Genomic DNA, 18,048 nt, shown 5'->3' with positions numbered 1-18,048 from the left:
ATAGAAACACATCAACCAACTTTCGTTTATGTCACAAAACTCCTCCTTGGTGCATGTGTCCCCCCCCCCCCCCCCCCCCCCCTGTCAGTGTATGTACATCAAAGAGGGACACAGTGTCAAAAATATAATATTTGTAAATGATGTTTAGTAATGCACCAGAGTGCCAATCAGAGACAACTATCTATACAAAAAACTGACAAAGAATCCCAAAAAAAAAAAAAACATTGGCATAAAACATCGCTAATTGGTGAATACTACTGATCTAGCTCTCAAGACTAGTATTACCTTCGTAACACAATATCTCTGAAAACTCTCAATAAATTTTTTTATTTCTTTATTTTTTTCCATTTCAATTTATTTCTTCAAAGTGGAATTTGTTTCATCAGCATTAGTTGAAAAATTTCCAGCTCTTCCACAATGTACATATATCCACCATTCCCTGCCTTATGTTATTGAAGGGATGAAAAGCATGTAGTGGATAAAAACTGGAAACAGTGTTATTGTTTTACACATGGATGAAAATGGTAAATATTTATCAAAGCTGTAGAACACCATCAATAAAAAATAGCCTACTTAAAAAAGACTTGCAAAGGGCTTTTAAATGCAGGGTGTTACAAAAAGGTACGGCCAAACTTTCAGGAAACATTCCTCACACACAAAGAAAGAAAATATGTTATGTCGACATGTGTCCGGAAACGCTTACTTTCCATGTTAGAGCTCATTTTATTACTTCTCTTCAAATCACATTAATCATGGAATGGAAACACACAGCAACAGAACGTACCAGCGTGACTTCAAACACTGTTACAGGAAATGTTCAAAATGTCTTCCGTTAGTGAGGATACAGGCATCCACCCTCCGTCGCATGGAATCCCTGATGCACTGATGCAGCCCTGGAGAATGGCGTATTGGATCACAGCCGTCCACAATACGAGCACGAAGAGTCTCTACATTTGGTACCGGGGTTGTGTAGACAAGAGCTATCAAATGCCCCCATAAATGAAAGTCAAGAGGGCTGAGGTCAGGAGAGCATGGAGGCTATGGAATTGGTCCGCCTCTACCAATCCATCGGTTACTGAATCTGTTGTTGAGAAGCGTACGAACACTTCGACTGAAATGTGCAGGAGCTCCATCGTGCATGAACCACATGTGGTGTCGTACTTGTAAAGGCACATGCTCTAGCAGCACAGGTAGAGTATCCCGTATGAAATCATGGTAACGTGCTCCACTGAGCGTAGGTTGAAGAACATGGGGCCCAAGCAAGACATCACCAACAATGCCTGCCCAAACGTTCACAGAAAATCTGTGTTGATGACGTGATTGCACAACTGCATGCGGGTTCTCGTCAGCCCACACATGTTGATTGTGAAAATTTACAATTTGATCACGTTGGAATGAAGCCTCATCAGTAAAGAGAACATTTACACTGAAATGAGGATTGACACATTGTTGGATGAACCATTCACAGAAGTATACCTGTGGAGGCCAATCAGCTGCTGATAGTGCCTGCACACACTGTACATGGTACGGAAACAATTGGTTCTCCCGTAGCACTCTCCATACAGTGATGTGGTCAACGTTACCTTGTACAGCAGCAACTTCTCTGATGCTGACATAAGGGTTATTGTCAACTGCACGAAGAATTGCCTCGTCCATTGCAGGTGTCCTCGTCGTTCTTGGTCTTCTCCAGTCGCAAGTCATAGGCTGGAATGTTCCGTGCTCCCTAAGACGCCGATCAATTGTTTCGAACGTCTTCCTGGCGGGACACCTTCGTTCTGGAAATCTGTCTCAATACAAACGTACCGCGCCACGGCTACTGCCCCGTGCTAATCCATACATCAAATGGGCATCTGCCAACTCCGCATTTGTAAACACTGCACTGACTGCAAAACCACGTTCGTGATGAACACTAACCTGTTGATGCTACATACTGATGTGCTTGATGCTAGTACTGTAGAGCAATCAGTCGCATGTCAACACAAGCACCGAAGTCAACATTACCTTCCTTCAATTGGGCCAACTGGCGGTGAATCGAGGAAGTACAGTACATACTGATGAAACTAAAATGAGCGCTAACATGGAAATTAAGCATTTCCGGACACATGTCCACATAACATCTTTTCTTTATTTGTGTGTGAGGAATGTTTCCTGAAAGTTTGGCCATACCTTTTTGTAATACCCTGTATAATTGGGAACCTTTTGTGATACTCTTTTGGTCACAGGAAGTTGACGTGTACAGTAAACCTGCATTCTCAGTGCAATTCAGTAACATGTACAGTGTCTCCAGCTGTGAATACAACACTGCACTGTTCAGTCTGTCAACATGTCTAGATGCTCATTTCACTCTTAGACCATGCATGCATTGTCACCAGAGGAAGTTTCACACCAAAATGACATACACTGCAGATACACCATTTTGATATTCAACTGCTATTATGAGCTATGGAACATTGGACATCTGCCTCATAGTGGCCATCTGCAGTCAATAACAGCAGATAATGACCGCCACCTACAGGTCACAGTTTGCAGGCACACTGAGGAGAGTGCAAGACATCTCCATGCTGCCATTTGGAGGCAACTGTGTCAACATAGGCAGTACATAATTTGCAGGCACACTGAGGAGAGTGCAAGACATCTCCATGCTGCCATTTGGAGGCAACTGTGTCAACATAGGCAGTACATAATCATCTTCAATCAATCAATTTTTCCTCTAACCATCCATTACGACAACAGCACCACGATGACTGAAGGATGTCGGAAAGAGAACACCTATACAATTTATTTCCTAGAGACTGAAAAGCTTATGTCCATGAATCAGTACACTTATAGAAAGCAGCACTCGTGTGAAACTGAGCTTGCCATTTTCTCATATGATACAAACTATGGATTAAAGGCCACAGACAGATTCCATATTCCTAGATTTCAGTAAAGCATATTACACAGTACCCCACAGCAGTCTGTTAATGACGGTATGAGTGTACAGAATAGGTTCTCAGATATGTGAGTGTCTCAATGACTTCTTAAATAATAGAACCCAGTATGCTGTCCTCGACAGTGAGTGTTCATCAGGGACAGGAAGTGCAATAGGACTGCTATTATTTTCTAGATACATAAATGATCTGGAAAACAGGATGGGCAGCAATTTGTCATTATTTGCCGATTATGCTGTGATGTTCAGGATAGTGTCGAAGATGAGTAAGTGTATAATGATACAAGATGACAGACAAAATTTCTAGTTGGTGTGATAAATTGCAGCTGGCTCTCAATGTAGAAAAATGTAGGAACAACAAACCAGTAATGTTCCGATACAGCATTAATAGTAGGTACCAAATTAGAATTGACACAGTCAAGTCATTTAAATATCTAGGCGTAACATTTCAGATTGATATGAAATGGAACGAACATTTGAGGAATTTGGTAGGAAAGATGAATGATCGACTTTAGTTCATTGGCAGAATTTTACTCAAGTGTGATTCACCCGTAAAGAAGACCACATATAGACCCCAAGTGAGACCTATTCTGGAGTACTACTGGAGTATTTGGAACCCGCACAAGGTCTGATTAAAAGTAAAGGAAGAGAGTGAAGCAATTCAGAGGCAGGCTGCTAAATCTGTTACCGGTAGGTTTGAACAACATGCAAATTATGCGGACATGCTTTGGGAATTCCCGGAGGGAAGACAACTTTCCTTTTGAGGAACACTGTTAATAAAATTTAGAAAGCCAGCATTTGAGGCTGACTGCAGAACAACCCTACTGTACACAGCACACATTTCATGTAAGGACTGTGAAGGTAAAAATATGAGAAATTAGGCTCATATGGAAGCATATAGACAGTTGAGGAAAGGAAATGGCTAACAGTGCTTCAGAATACCCTCATAATGCGCCGTACACTGGCTTGTGGAGTGTATATGTAGATGTACATGAATACAGATCAACGATGCTGGGTTCTCTTCACTGAAGAGTGCAGCCTTTGTTTGAGACGGGGTGTTGTAGTAGAAGTGTGTGGAGATGAGCAGGTACAAAATCACATTTCATGCATGAAGTCTCAAATGTTCAGTAGGGAGGGAGGGGGGGGGGGGGGGGGGGCAGGGCTGCGCGCACGTGTGCACGCACGCACGCACGCGCACACACACACACACACACACACACACACACACACACACACGGCACCCTTCCCACTCTCCCAGTTGTCACCGCCACCTCCCCTTTAGTGCCACCAGCTCCAGTACAGCAGCCAGCCTGGTGAACATCCCCCTCTGTCCGACACATTCCTAGGCTTCTGGTGCCCTCGGAACCCATCCATTTTAAAGTCTTCCTTGCTTCCTCCGCAGACACCATGGCTCATTTTATTCCGTTTTTCCACAGCTCTGGGCCTGTTGTAGTGCTTCAAGAATTTCCATGTAAATTCTAGAGCCACTCGTCCTTCTACTGTCTCGAACACATGATATTTCAAATATAAGTGGGAGAGTGGAAGCATATCTACTGCACCACCTATTTCTGTGTGCAGGTTGAAAGTTTGTTAAGATAAGACTGTAAGAGTGGCGGTCCAATGACAACGACAAGTGTTTGCTGCTAGCACCACAGATGCTTTGTGAAAGAAAACAGAGTAATTATATGCTATTCTTTGCTGTGTTAGTGAATGTGATTATTGTAAAAAAAGAAAAACGGACGATTGACTACAGACTTTTAACTTACTTCATGTCTTAGCCCTGTACGAGACAAGACATATATGAAGCCCAAAAAACATTTGGTTGTTGGACCAATGGTGTTATAAATATGTATAATAGAGTCTAATGTTTGATGACTAAGTTAACTTGTAGAAATTGTTGTCTGTGCAAGTTGGAAATGTATTATAATTGAACTGAAAGTATTCTATGAGTACCCAATTATTTCAAGAATAGAAAAAGAGTCTAAATAATTCCTATAACCAGCAAAAATCTTCAGAGAAGAAACTTTTGGAAGATCAGGTGAGTCAACTGATTAGGGTGAGGTGTGAATTGTGAATGCAATCCAGTTTTTTACCGCTTCTTGTGTTTTCAAAACTATTAGAACGGGTGGCGACATAAGTGACAGGACTCGAAGAAAATAGGAATTTTAAGACGGAAATGGGAAGAAGATATTTTGAGTTTCCATAGCAACCAGGCATAACAAGATAAGAGAACTCTTTCGAGTAATTGGATTGAGTCCAAGGAACCAAATGGAAGAAAGTTGTGAATGCAACACAGTAAAATACTTAAGAAAGTAATATCTCAAAGGAACAGAGAGTAGACCTCGGCATTTTAGACTAAGGAGAGTTACGCCGAGAATACTTCAACTAAGAAGATTTGGCGTGGAGAGTACACAGCTTTCTCACACATCAGAACTGACGCTGACACAGTAACCAGCAACCAATGCCAACGGCACCAGCTGCTGCTCACCAGCGCTGACTTCACACCTGCTCGTCAACAGCAATACCAAAACCAACGTTCCACTGCCAGTGCTGTTCACCGGTGCTTAATACACATCCGCTTACCAACGCAGCTAGAACTCTACGCCGGGTGAGAGTAAAACAATAATTGTTTGAGTATAAAGTTGAAGGAACTATTGCAATAGACTGTAATATTGTAGTCATTATAAGCAGAATAGGATTTTTTTTAATGTTCATGAGAACTGATTGTTCAGGACTGGGGAGCTTTTCTGAACTCCACCCCTTTTCCTAAACCTCACCTGTACTTTTCCTTCACCACTCTTCTCTCCCTTTGAATCCTCCTGCCACAAGAAGGAGCTACTGGCTCTGAAAGCTTGTAAACTGTAATACCTTTTATATGTGTGTTCTCCTGCTGTTTCTCATTAAGTTTTTTGAGGGGCACCAGGATGAATTTACCATAATCCCCTGGCCACCAAACTCCCCAGATTTAAACCCAATCAAAATTCAGTGGGACCACCTCGGTCGGGCTGTTTGCATCATTGATCACCTAGTGCAGCTGGTCACTGCACTGGACTCTGCACAGCTCCACATCCCTGTAGGCACTACCAGAACCACACTACCTCTCTTCCTGCACAACTTGCAGCAGTCTACACTGCAACATGTAATTATTCAGGCTCTTGACAGATGGCCACATTAATGTGAATGGACAGTGTATTTGATATGGCTTTACCCAAAAGCAGAGGGTTTTCACTAAAAAATATGTAAAAGCATGTTATTACCATTCATAGAGATTTTTAAATTACTTTGCAGATGAGCATCACGCGTATCAGTATGTATCATCTTTGCAAAGGCACATTGAAGTACACGCATCGAAATACATTCATTTTCTGAAGAGTGCTACATTTATCCATACAAACTACGAAACCTATAAAGAACAAACATTTTAACCATCACAAAGTTTTCTATGTGAATTGTATGTTAAGAAATCTTATTGGGACATAATAGATTCCTCATTTATCAAATTCAGTTACAAGTACTGAATGGGAGACATAAAAACATATTGTGGGTAACATAATGACTATGAAAAAGGCTGCAATAATCTTTTAGTAAAATATGTGTGTATTCTCCCCCCCCCCCGCCCCCCATGAACCATGGACCTTGCGGTTGGTGGGGAGGCTTGCATGCCTCAGCGATACAGATAGCCGTACCGTAGGTACAACCACAACGGAGGGGTATCTGTTGAGAGGCCAGACAAACGTGTGGATCCTGAAGAGGGGCAGCAGCCTTTTCAGTAGTTGCAAGGGCAACAGTCTGGATGATTGACTGATCTGGCCTTGTAACAATAACCAAAACGGCCTTGCTGTGCTGGTACTGCGAACGGCTGAAAGCAAGGGGAAACTACGGCCGTAATTTTTCCCGAGGGCATGCAGCTTTACTGTATGGTTAAATGATGATGGCGTCCTCTTGGGTAAAATATTCCGGAGGTAAAATAGTCCCCCATTCGGATCTCCGGGCGGGGACTACTCAGGAGGATGTCGTTATCAGGAGAAAGAAAACTGGCGTTCTACGGATCGGAGCGTGGAATGTCAGATCCCTTAATCGGGCAGGTAGGTTAGAAAATTTAAAAAGGGAAATGGATAGGTTAAATTTAGATATAGTGGGAATTAGTGAAGTTCGGTGGCAGGAGGAACAAGACTTCTGGTCAGGTGACTACAGGGTTATAAACACAAAGTCAAATAGGGGTAATGCAGGAGTAGGTTTAATAATGAATAGGAAAATAGGAATGCGGATAAGCTACTACAAACAGAATAGTGAACGCATTATTGTGGCCAAGATAGATACGAAGCCCACACCTACTACAGTAGTACAAGTTTATATGCTAACTAGCTCTGCAGATGACGAAGAAATTGAAGAAATGTATGATGAAATAAAAGAAATTATTCAGATAGTGAAGGGTGATGAAAATTTAATAGTCATGGGTGACTGGAATTCGAGTGTAGGAAAAGGGAGAGAAGGAAACGTAGTAGGTGAATATGGATTGGGGCTAAGAAATGAAAGAGGAAGCCGCCTGGTAGAATTTTGCACAGAGCACAACATAATCATAGCTAACACTTGGTTTAAGAATCATGTTAGAAGGTTGTATACATGGAAGAACCCTGGAGATACTAGAAGGTATCAGATAGATTATATAATGGTAAGACAGAGATTTAGGAACCAGGTTTTAAATTGTAAGACATTTCCAGTGGCAGATGAATCCATTGGTTATGACCTGTAGATTAAAACTGAAGAAACTGCAAAAAAGTGAGAATTTAAGGAGATGGGACCTGGATAAACTGAAAGAACCAGAGGTTGTACAGAGTTTCAGGGAGAGCATAAGGGAACAATTGACAGGAATGGGGGAAAGAAATATAGTAGAAGAGGAATGGGTACCTTTGAGGGATGAAGTAGTGAAGGCAGCAGAGGATCAAGTAGGTAAAAAGACGAGGGCTAGTAGAAATCCTTGGGTAACAGAAGAAATATTGAATTTAATTGATGAAAGGAGAAAATGTAAAAATGCAGTAAATGAAGCAGGCAAAAAGGAATACAAACGTCTCAAAAATGAGATCGACAGGAAGTGCAAAATGGCTAAGCAGGGTTGGCTAGAGGACAAATGTAAGGATGTAGAGGCTTTTCTCACTAGGGGTAAGATAGATACTGCCTACAGAAAAATTAAAGAGACCTTTGGAGATAAGAGAAACACTTGTATGAAGAGAAGAGAAGAGAAGAGAAGAGAAGAGAAGAGAAGAGAAGAAATAAAAACTTTGAGGTTCGCCGATGACATTGTAATTCTGTCAGAGACAGCAAAGGACTTGGAAGAGCAGTTGAACGGAATGGATGGTGTCTTGAAGGGAGGATATAAGATGAACATCAACAAAAGCAAAACGAGGATAATGGAATGTAGTCGAATTAACTCGGGTGATGCTGAGGGTATTAGATTAGGAAATGAGACACTTAAAGTAGTAAAGGAGTTTTGCTATTTGGGGAGCAAAATAACTGATGATGGTCGAAGTAGAGAGGATATAAAATGTAGACTGGCAATGGCAAGGAAAGCGTTTCTGAAGAAGAGAAATTTGTTGACATCGAGTATAGATTTAAGTGTCAGGAAGTCATTTCTGAAAGTATTTGTATGGAGTGTAGCCATGTATGGAAGTGAAACATGGACGGTAAATAGTTTGGACAAGAAGAGAATAGAAGCTTTCGAAATGTGGTGCTACAGAAGAATGCTGAAGATTAGATGGGTAGATCACATAACTAATGAGGAAGTATTGAATAGGATTGGGGAGAAGAGAAGTTTGTGGCACAACTTGACCAGAAGAAGAGATCGGTTGGTAGGACATGTTCTGAGGCATCAAGGGATCACCAATTTAGTATTGGAGGGCAGCGTGGAGGGTAAAAATCGTAGGGGGAGACCAAGAGATGAATACACTAAGTAGATTCAGAAGGATGTAGGTTGCAGTAGGTACTGGGAGATGAAGAAGCTTGCACAGGATAAAGTAGCATGGAGAGCTGCATCAAACCAGTCTCAGGACTGAAGACCACAACAACAACATGTGTATTCTGTGCATTTTCTGTAGTGATTTTTATATTTTCTGTAATTGGGAACTACGATATATACAATAACATACATACCTTTTGCAAATACTGGAAGAACATCAGCATAAGAGCATGCTGTGTGTGTTCTGCACCTGCCAGTTCACAGTTTGGAGAAGGCAGTATGGCAGCCATAATTGAACTTCTCTCTACAATAAGCTGTGCCATATCCTGAAACATTAACATTAATCAACGGATAATATAAACCAGTTTCTTAAACAAGGTAAATGAACTGCACTGAATTTCTGTATTACTCTGAATTGTTATTAAGATTTTGATTTTTAGGTGATATCAATTACAACACAGAACACTAATATCATGTTTCACAAACACTTTACTTACCTATTTTATCATTATTCTTATTTTTAAACGTAACTCATGTTCTCCAATCAGGCAGCAAAATGGCATCACTGAACACTGATACATTTACTACTTTTAGAAGTCCTTACCTTGAAAAACACTGTTACAACAAAAGAAACAAGAAGACCCATTCTTACTAAAAACAAATTTGATAACTCACCACTACAAGCTCAGCCATTTCAGGCAATGGATCATTAGCAGCATGTGCAGCCAGGAAGCATATATAACTGCTTACAAGAGCTGGTTCGCTCTCTACCTGGCACGCCTGTCGCAATGCCTGAATCACTTGTCCTCTTACTGCCTGGAAATGTGGCAACTGTGGAAGCTGACGAGACAGCCACCAACTGAAATATGGAAGTAGATATTAACAGAAAAATTAAGTGTGACTACAATACAGGTAAGAATTATGACAGTACTAATTATCCTGTGAGAAAAATGACTATTTTATTTATGTAACGTTATAATAATGGACCTCAATCTTCCAGATAACATTACCTCTACCTGAGTCGCAATAATCCGGGGTAGTTTTAAGGCATGCATTAATAGCTCTGAGAGCACAAAACCATTTAAGCTCTACCTTACACTGGTATGATAAAAATCATGTGATGGTGATACGCATAAATGCAGATGGCAATAATATCACATGCACAAGGTATAAAAGTGCAATGCATTGGTGGAGCTGTCATCTGTACTCAAGTGATTCAAGTGAAAAGATTTCCGACATGATCATGGCCGCACAACGGGAATTAACAGACTATGAAAGCAGAATGGTAGGTAGCTACATGCATCGGACATTCCATTTCAGAAATCATTACGGATTTCAACATTCTGAGATCCACTATGTCAAAAGCATGCCGAGAATACCAAATTTCAGGCGTTCTCTCTTACCACGGACAAAGCATGGCGGAGAGCCTTGACGTTACGACCAAGAGCAGCGGCGTTTTCGTAGAACTGTCAGTGCTATAGACAAGCAAAACTGAGTGAAATATTTGCAGAAATCAATATGAGACGTACGACGAATGTATCCATTAGGATGGTGTGGCGATATTTGGCATTAATGCGCTATGGCAGCAGATGACCAATGCGAGTGCCTTTGCTATTAGCATGACATTGCCTGCAGTCTCTCTCCTGGGCTTGTGACAATATCAGTTGTTCCTTGATGACTGGGAAACTGTGGCCTCGTCAGATGAGTTCCATTTTCAGTTGGTACGAACTGATGATAAGGTTTGAGTGTGGTGCAGTCCCCCTGAAGCCATGGACCCAAGTTGTCACCAAGTCATTGTGTAAGCAGGTGGTGGTTCCATAATGGTGTGGGTTGTGTTGACAGGGAATGAACTGGGTTCTCTGGTCCAACTGAATCGATCACTGACTGGAAATGGTAATGTTCAGCTACTTACTTGAAGACCATTTGCAGCCATTCATGGACTTCATGTTCCCAAACGTGTCACTGGGCCACAATTGTTCGCAATTGCTTTAAAGAACACTCTGGACAGTTCAAGTGAATGATGTGGCTGCCCACCTTACATGAATCCAACTGAACATTCACAGGACATAATTAAGAGGTCACTTTGTGCACAAAATCCTGCACTGGCAACACTTTCCCAGTTATGGATAGCTACAGAGGCAGCATGGCTCAATATTTCTGCAGGGGACTTCCAATGACTTGTTGACTCCACGCCAAGCCAAGCTGCTACACAACTCCGGGCAAAAGGAGATCCGACACAGTATTAGAAGATATCCCATGACTTTTGTCACTTCAGTGTAGTACACAGTTTCATATCTCTTGGTGTGTTCATAAGTGAATTACATACTGCTGAATGAAGCTGGTCATAGGTTGTGTTCCAAAAATGAACAGCATAGAGACAGAAGCGATAACACTTTCTGCAAGACCTGACCATCATTTTGCAGGACAATGCTCAAGCACGTACAGTGCAAGCTGTTACCGATTAGTTTGACTGATGGGGCTGCTAAGTGCTATACCACCTGCTGCACTCCCCTGACTTAAGCCCTCATAAGTTCAATTCGATTTCTAAACTGAAGAAACACTTCACGGCATTCGCTTCAGAACTGCTACAAATTTGTCAAGCAATAGACTGCGCCGCTTGAACTGTCAACACAACTGGCACTGCTAAGAGTATCCTACAACTTCCTGGCAAAGGGTGACAATGCTGGTGACTACTTTGAAGGTCAGTAAAACTTTGAAACTCATATCCATTTTGTACGAGCTGTAAATAAATATTTGCCACTATTAAAGTCCCAATCCTTGTATCTCATTTTTTTATACTAATGGTATCTATGATAAGTCATAAAAAACTCCACCCCCCCCCCTCCCAACTCCTTTCATAAATGTCGTATTTCCATCATAATACTGTCTTGTCATAATCATGTCTTACATTATGATACACCCGCGTTCAGTGCTCATGCCTTCTGTCTCTTTGAAACTTTTTATACTCAAATATTTTGCTTGTAGATTAACTGTTCTGATTGTAAATGTTGCAAAAACCTGGCATGTTAAGAAAAAGAACTCTCTCGAGCATCTCTGTTGTTCTACAATGTAATGGAGTATTTCACACCACAAAACCTGGGGAGGGGATTCACAGTTGAGGTGTCTTTATAGGTGCGACAGGTAGCAGACTCAAGTCCATTGGCAGCATACTGGGAAAACACAGGCAGTCTACATATGAGACTATTTATAAAACACTTGTGTGTCACATCTTAGAATATTGCTCAAGTGTGTGAGATCCATAGCAAATAGGACTAACAGGCAATACGGAATGTACTACAAAGAAGGGCAGCAAAAATGATAACAGGTTTGTTTTACTTACACGAGAGCATTAAGGAAATGCCGAAAAATTCGAATTGACAAGAATTTTAAGATAAATGCCAGTTTTCCCCCACAGCCCACTTACAGAGATTCAAGAACTAATATTAAAGTGAAGAATCTATAAATATACTTCAGTTCCCTACGTATCCCTCCTACAGGGACTGCAAAGATAATATCAGACTAATTACAGCACACACAGAGACATTTACAGTCATTCTTCTCACACATTAAAGGCATTAATTAAATGTCTGGAACAAAAAAAGCCTAGCGTGATACAACGCTAAGTACCCTCTGCCATCCACTTTGCAGTAGTTTGCCGAGTAAGTATGTCGATGTACATGTAGAACAACCTGTTTCAATGTCAGATGCCCCATATACACACAAAACCATACACCTCTCCTCTCTTCAATCTGTTAACAATCTCCTTATGAAATTACAGGGGGACCCCCCAACAAACACACACACACACACACACACACACACACACACACACACACACAAAATGTGGGAGGGGGAGGAAACAAGCGTACAGCATAAGAATACAACAACCTGAGCTGATGATTTGTGTAGTGCACAACAGAGACTGAGGCCTGGAGAATTACAGGAGTGAAGGATGTATTGCAAGGATAATTCTCATCTGTATTGCTCAGAAAAGCTGGTGCTAGGTTCTTGGGGAGGGGAGTATCCCAATGGCACAGATTGTGAAGAAATGACTGAACCTGAGCATGATGGGCTCAGTGGCATGCTCTGCTACTGAGTAGTCAACTTTGTTTTTGGGCACAGTTTGGCAGTGGCCATTCATCATCCTGGTGGCCAACTTGTTGGTGGTCATATCCACAAACAATACCGTGCAGAAACTGTAGCGGAGCTGGTATATAACATGGCTGCTTTCACAAATGGCCCTGTCTTTGGTGGGATAGGATAAGCTTATGACAGGACTAGAGTAGACTTTACTGGGAGGGAGAATCGTGCAGATCTTGTATCTGGCTCTTCCACAAGGATACAGCCGGTGTGGCAGGGTGTTTGCACTGGGAGTGGCATAGGGATGGAACGAGTGTTGTTTAGGTTGGTTGGGTGGCAGACTGTCACTTAAGCAGAGGTGAGATAAATCGTGGGTAGGATATCCCTCATTCCTGGGCATGATGATAGATAGTAAACGCCTTTGTGAAAACCCAGATGAAGGACACGGTTCAGTTGCTTTAGTCCAGTATGGTATTGGGTGATGAAAGGGTTCTTTGGATGGTGGGTGAGGTCTGCGAGGATATGGCATACCGACAAGGGACTTCTTGTCGCTGCAGATATGCCATCCATGGATAGCCAGGCTAAATGTGAGAGCTTTTTTGGTATTGAAGGAGTGACAGCTGTCAAAATGCAGGTACTTCTAGTGGTTGGTTCATTTGATACAGAAAGAGCCATAAGAGAGGTGTATGTCAACACCCAGCAAAATGACACATTGGTTTGAGGAGGACCGAGTGAAGCAGATTGGGGGGGGGGGGGGGAGGTGTCAAGGTTGAGGGGGAATGAAGATAAGGTATCTCAGCTCTCAGTCCAGATCGTGGAGATTTCCTAATGAATCTGAATCAGAAAAGCAGATTGGGGTTTGGGAGGCTTGGAAGAGCACAAGCAGTCAGGCTTCCATGGCTGTGTCATGGATTTATTTGCATACCTTCCCCTTTCAAGTGAAGATGTAAGTGACATGACGTATACAGAATGAGGTATTGTGTTTGGCATCTGAAGGACACTGGGGGGGGGGGGGGGGGGAGGGGGAAGATAGCATTCAATAGTATCACAGGCCATGGACATAAGGGATTTTAGTGTGCAGAGATTTTACATCATTAGTGACAAGTAAGGGTCCAGGTGGTAACAGGTTGGGGATGGTTGTCAGTCAGTATTTTGCATCTTTGATACAAGATGCTAAGCTATGGGCAGCTGGTTGGGGGTATTGGCCAACAAAAGTGGAGATTCTTTCAGTGGAAGCACAGAACCCAACTACAACATGGCATCCAGGATTGTTGGTTCTACGGATTTTGGGAAGCATGTAGCAGGTGGGTATGTGAGGGGTCGTTGGGGTGTGGAGGGATATGGATTCAGGCAAGAGCTTCTGGGATTTACATTGTACCAGAACTTTCCTTATCATATCAATATGAAATTTTGTTGTTGTCACACACACACACACACACACACACACACACACACACACACACACAAAGTGCCATACTTTTATCTGATTGTAAATACGACTGCATTTAGATATGATGGTTCTGTAAACTTAAATTTTTATAATAGTTAAAACCTGCTTCAAAAGTATCTGTCTTACCTAAGATAGTCCAGTAACAATTCAGCCAATGCAGTTAATAACACATATTCTTGGTAGACATAACAACTATTGTAATTATACTACTTTAACAGGAAAAAAAAACAAGATAATTTGGACTAAGTATATCAACTGAAGTTTGAGTGAGTGTAACATACTCTGTATCAATGTAACAATGCCCATTCTGAATGAATAATTGACTTCTTAGTTGCTCCTATATTGCTGTACAAGCCATAACAGTAAATTACCAACAATGATAAAGTAAAATGTTTAATATTATACTATGTTATAGAACATACTTCTCTGGATTCATGTCTGTCTGGTTGTCCACTTCCATTATATCTTCATCCACAGTGACAGATGACAATATAAGCTTCAGGCCCTAAAACAATTTTTTTTAATGAAAGTAAAAGGTAATCTGTGAAATACATAACTGAACTGATGGGTGCACAACACACAAACCAACTTCAAAGTGATGCATCCAACTTATACAATGAATATAAAACTGTCCTCCACTGTTTTCTTACCCTAGACCAGCTTACATGAAGGAAAGTTAGGTACATAAGGACACCTGAATGCAGTGAATCTTAAGTTGTTCATTTGCAAATAAGTAATGTTTTCATAACAGCAAACATTTAAAATCTATCCACAAATGTGTAATTTTTAGCCTGTAACTTTAGTTAATAACTGTGAGAACTTTTTTAAATAATTAAAACTATTCAAGAATGCTTTTGCTTTCTTATCCAAAATGGCTCCAAGCATTGTACAATAGTACTATAAGACAAGGAAGTTTCAGGCAACACCAACTAACCAACAGTACTGTGTGAGATGGTCACTGTTGACTGGTGTGTTACTGTACTGTACTGTACTTCACTCCATTTTGTAGTGTTTGCTTTTGTGGTGATAAGTGTATGTAATTGCTGTAGTTAGGATATCTATTAAATATGTCAACACATAAGACAATTTCAGTTTTGATCATGAACAACACTGAAATGATCTTTACCTCAGTGTTCGACTTCTGCTTTCGTGGAAAGATGAGCCACAGGATAAACTGCTCAGAATATGGGAGGCAGGCTGTGCTCCTTCCTCCTGCATGCCTCCTCACCCTGTGATCCTCTATGTGGGGGCCAGGCTTTCTTCCTTTGCTTCCTGCAAATGTTCCACCCCCCTCCCCCTCCAAATGGACATCAGCCAATTTATAGTTCACACACTGTGGAATGCTTGTCATGAAAATTCAATTCTGTCCTATCCTGACTTTATTTTTGCAGTGTTTTCAACAACAGTAAAAATGCCGAATGTAACTAGATTTACATATCCTCAAAGAGAGACTGCAAGCCACTTTATGGTGTGTGGTGGAGAGTACTTCTGGTATGACTATGACTACACACCCCCAAACCCCACCCCTGTTTTCCTGCTCCAACCATAAATGGCACCTTGGAAAAATGACTGATAGTACAGTTCTATACGAGATCTAATTTCTCTAACTTTCTTGTTGTGATCAATTCGTGAGAATACATGGGAGAAAGTAATATGTTGCCCGACTCTTCCTGGAATGTAAGCTGGTGACCTTGACAGTAACATACTTGGTTCTACATAAAACAAATAATCAAGACAGATCAATAATTTTACATTTAAGAGAACAAAAGGAACAGTGATTTTCTCAAAGTATCAGCTTTATTGTTGATTTTATCATCTTAAATTTAGCCTGAGTAGCACAAACAGCAGTTTAAAGATAGTTAATTACAAAGGGAGTGCCCGACTTCAGCTCTACTTTGCTAATGTATATCTAGACTTGGTCGGCATCCCTGAAAGTTCTTCTTTGTAATCATATCTAGTGAATGGACTAATGAATGAATAAACCCCAAACACCACCGAACCAACATCTGTGGAAGAACTTTACTTCAATATTGTCCCTTGTTCTTCTTGCAACCAAAAACCACAACAATATGACTATTGAAATCTTTCTATGAGAAAGTACCACGGCATGCTGAAAAGCAATGCCGCTAATATTTTTAAAAACTATTACAGTTTTTAAGTAAAACAAACTTTTTTAACATTCTACATCTTTATTCTTCATGTCTACATATTGGTAGCACTCTGCCACTAGAGGGCTCTGAGAACACCTTTGAGGACTTCACTTTGATAGTGATGAAGCCGTGCAGGAATAGGTAAGGTTGTCAGGGTGTCTACATGGACAAGGAAAAAATATTCCCGGATTTCCCGGTTAAAAATACACTTTCTCCCGGGTGAAAACACATTTTTTCTGTGTTAAGTGACCGTATACTATTCCTTGGCACTGTAAAACTCATCAATCGTTTTAATGTTTATGGTTTTATATACCGACGTAGAATTTCCCGCCACTTTAGAAAATGAAACTCAGGAGGGAAAAAAATACGTTTTGAAACACCTTTGATGTGCAGCAATATGTACGCTGCATATTTTCGTATTACGAAGGTATAAATTCGAATTCCACCAAATACCGCATGTTACTTTCCGAAGCATTGAAATTGAGATTGTGATGTGCTTTTGTAAGCCACTCATCACTTATGTCATGTAATCTCGCCAGCTGATGACAGCACAGGACATGTGATGTAGTCAGCCAATAGCAAGATCACTCTTAAGTAGCGCGAAAACACAAATAAGCAAAGTTAATGGTTTAAATTAATATACATAGGATTCACATATAATATTTGTCTCCAAGATTAATAAGCTGGACGAGAAGCTAAGCTTCCACATATAATGTTGGTCTTTTCTGCGCGTGATACACTTTAAGATACATCACACAAATGTGCCAGTAAAATTTTTAATAATGACGTAAATGTGTGATCTTCTGAGCCTGAAATTCTTCTAAATGGCCATCCTCAAAGAGTTGATTTTTAAATGAGAGTCAAACACTTTGTTATTTAAGAAATTCATCGTACATTCTCGCACATAGTTCATCTTGAGTAAAAGGAAATTTGCTTTTAATGTATGTAACACTTTTCAGACCACTGTTCGCAATATTTTCCCGCTACCTGTTAGAAATAGGTTCATTTCAGCAGTTGCAAGAGAGTGTCAGATAATAGTCGTCACCTCGCAATGACGCAGGAAGGCCATATGTTCCTATGTGTAAAACATTAAAAGATCTTACATTATGTCATAAAAGAAACACGACATCAAAGGATACTTCAAGAGCATCGGAATTTCGTGAACCATACTAAAATGCATAATTTGGCTTAAAGTGCACATTCGTACATCCAGATTCAGATGTAAATTTTCTTGGAGTATCAGTATTGTATTATCTCATGTTTGGTTCTTTATTATGGCATAATGTCATATGTGCACTTGAAATCAGCAAACAGTTGAAACCAGCCAACTGTGTGAAATTAAACAGTTCGTTTCAAATAAACTGACTGCCTCAGCAGAAAAGATTAATAAAAGCCAAATCTCTTTAGTAAACTGACAAAGATAACTTCATTGTTCCGCAAGGCGATTAATGATTGTCAGAAAGGTGGAAATAAATCTGAAACTAAT

General features: G+C 40.7%; 1 protein-coding gene across 5 annotated transcripts in view; it reads right to left on the bottom strand.

Moving 5' to 3' along the window:
• The window catches only part of LOC126094616 (integrator complex subunit 1), a 301,226-nt gene that overhangs the window by 109,768 nt on the left and 173,410 nt on the right, over positions 1-18,048 (bottom strand). For all 5 annotated transcript variants that reach the window (XM_049909116.1, XM_049909125.1, XM_049909100.1 and 2 more), the window contains exons 18-20: positions 14,835-14,917; positions 9,558-9,741; positions 9,077-9,208 (exon numbers count right to left, since the gene is read on the bottom strand). In XM_049909116.1, the coding sequence (XP_049765073.1) occupies positions 9,077-9,208; positions 9,558-9,741; positions 14,835-14,917 (399 nt within the window). The remainder of the gene's footprint in view (positions 1-9,076; positions 9,209-9,557; positions 9,742-14,834; positions 14,918-18,048) is intronic.

The sequence above is a fragment of the Schistocerca cancellata genome, chromosome 1, assembly GCF_023864275.1.
Source record: "Schistocerca cancellata isolate TAMUIC-IGC-003103 chromosome 1, iqSchCanc2.1, whole genome shotgun sequence".
NCBI classification, from domain to species: domain Eukaryota; kingdom Metazoa; phylum Arthropoda; class Insecta; order Orthoptera; family Acrididae; genus Schistocerca; species Schistocerca cancellata.
The sequence above is the reverse complement of the archived record's forward strand: the minus strand, read 5'-3'. Positions and strand labels throughout refer to the sequence as shown.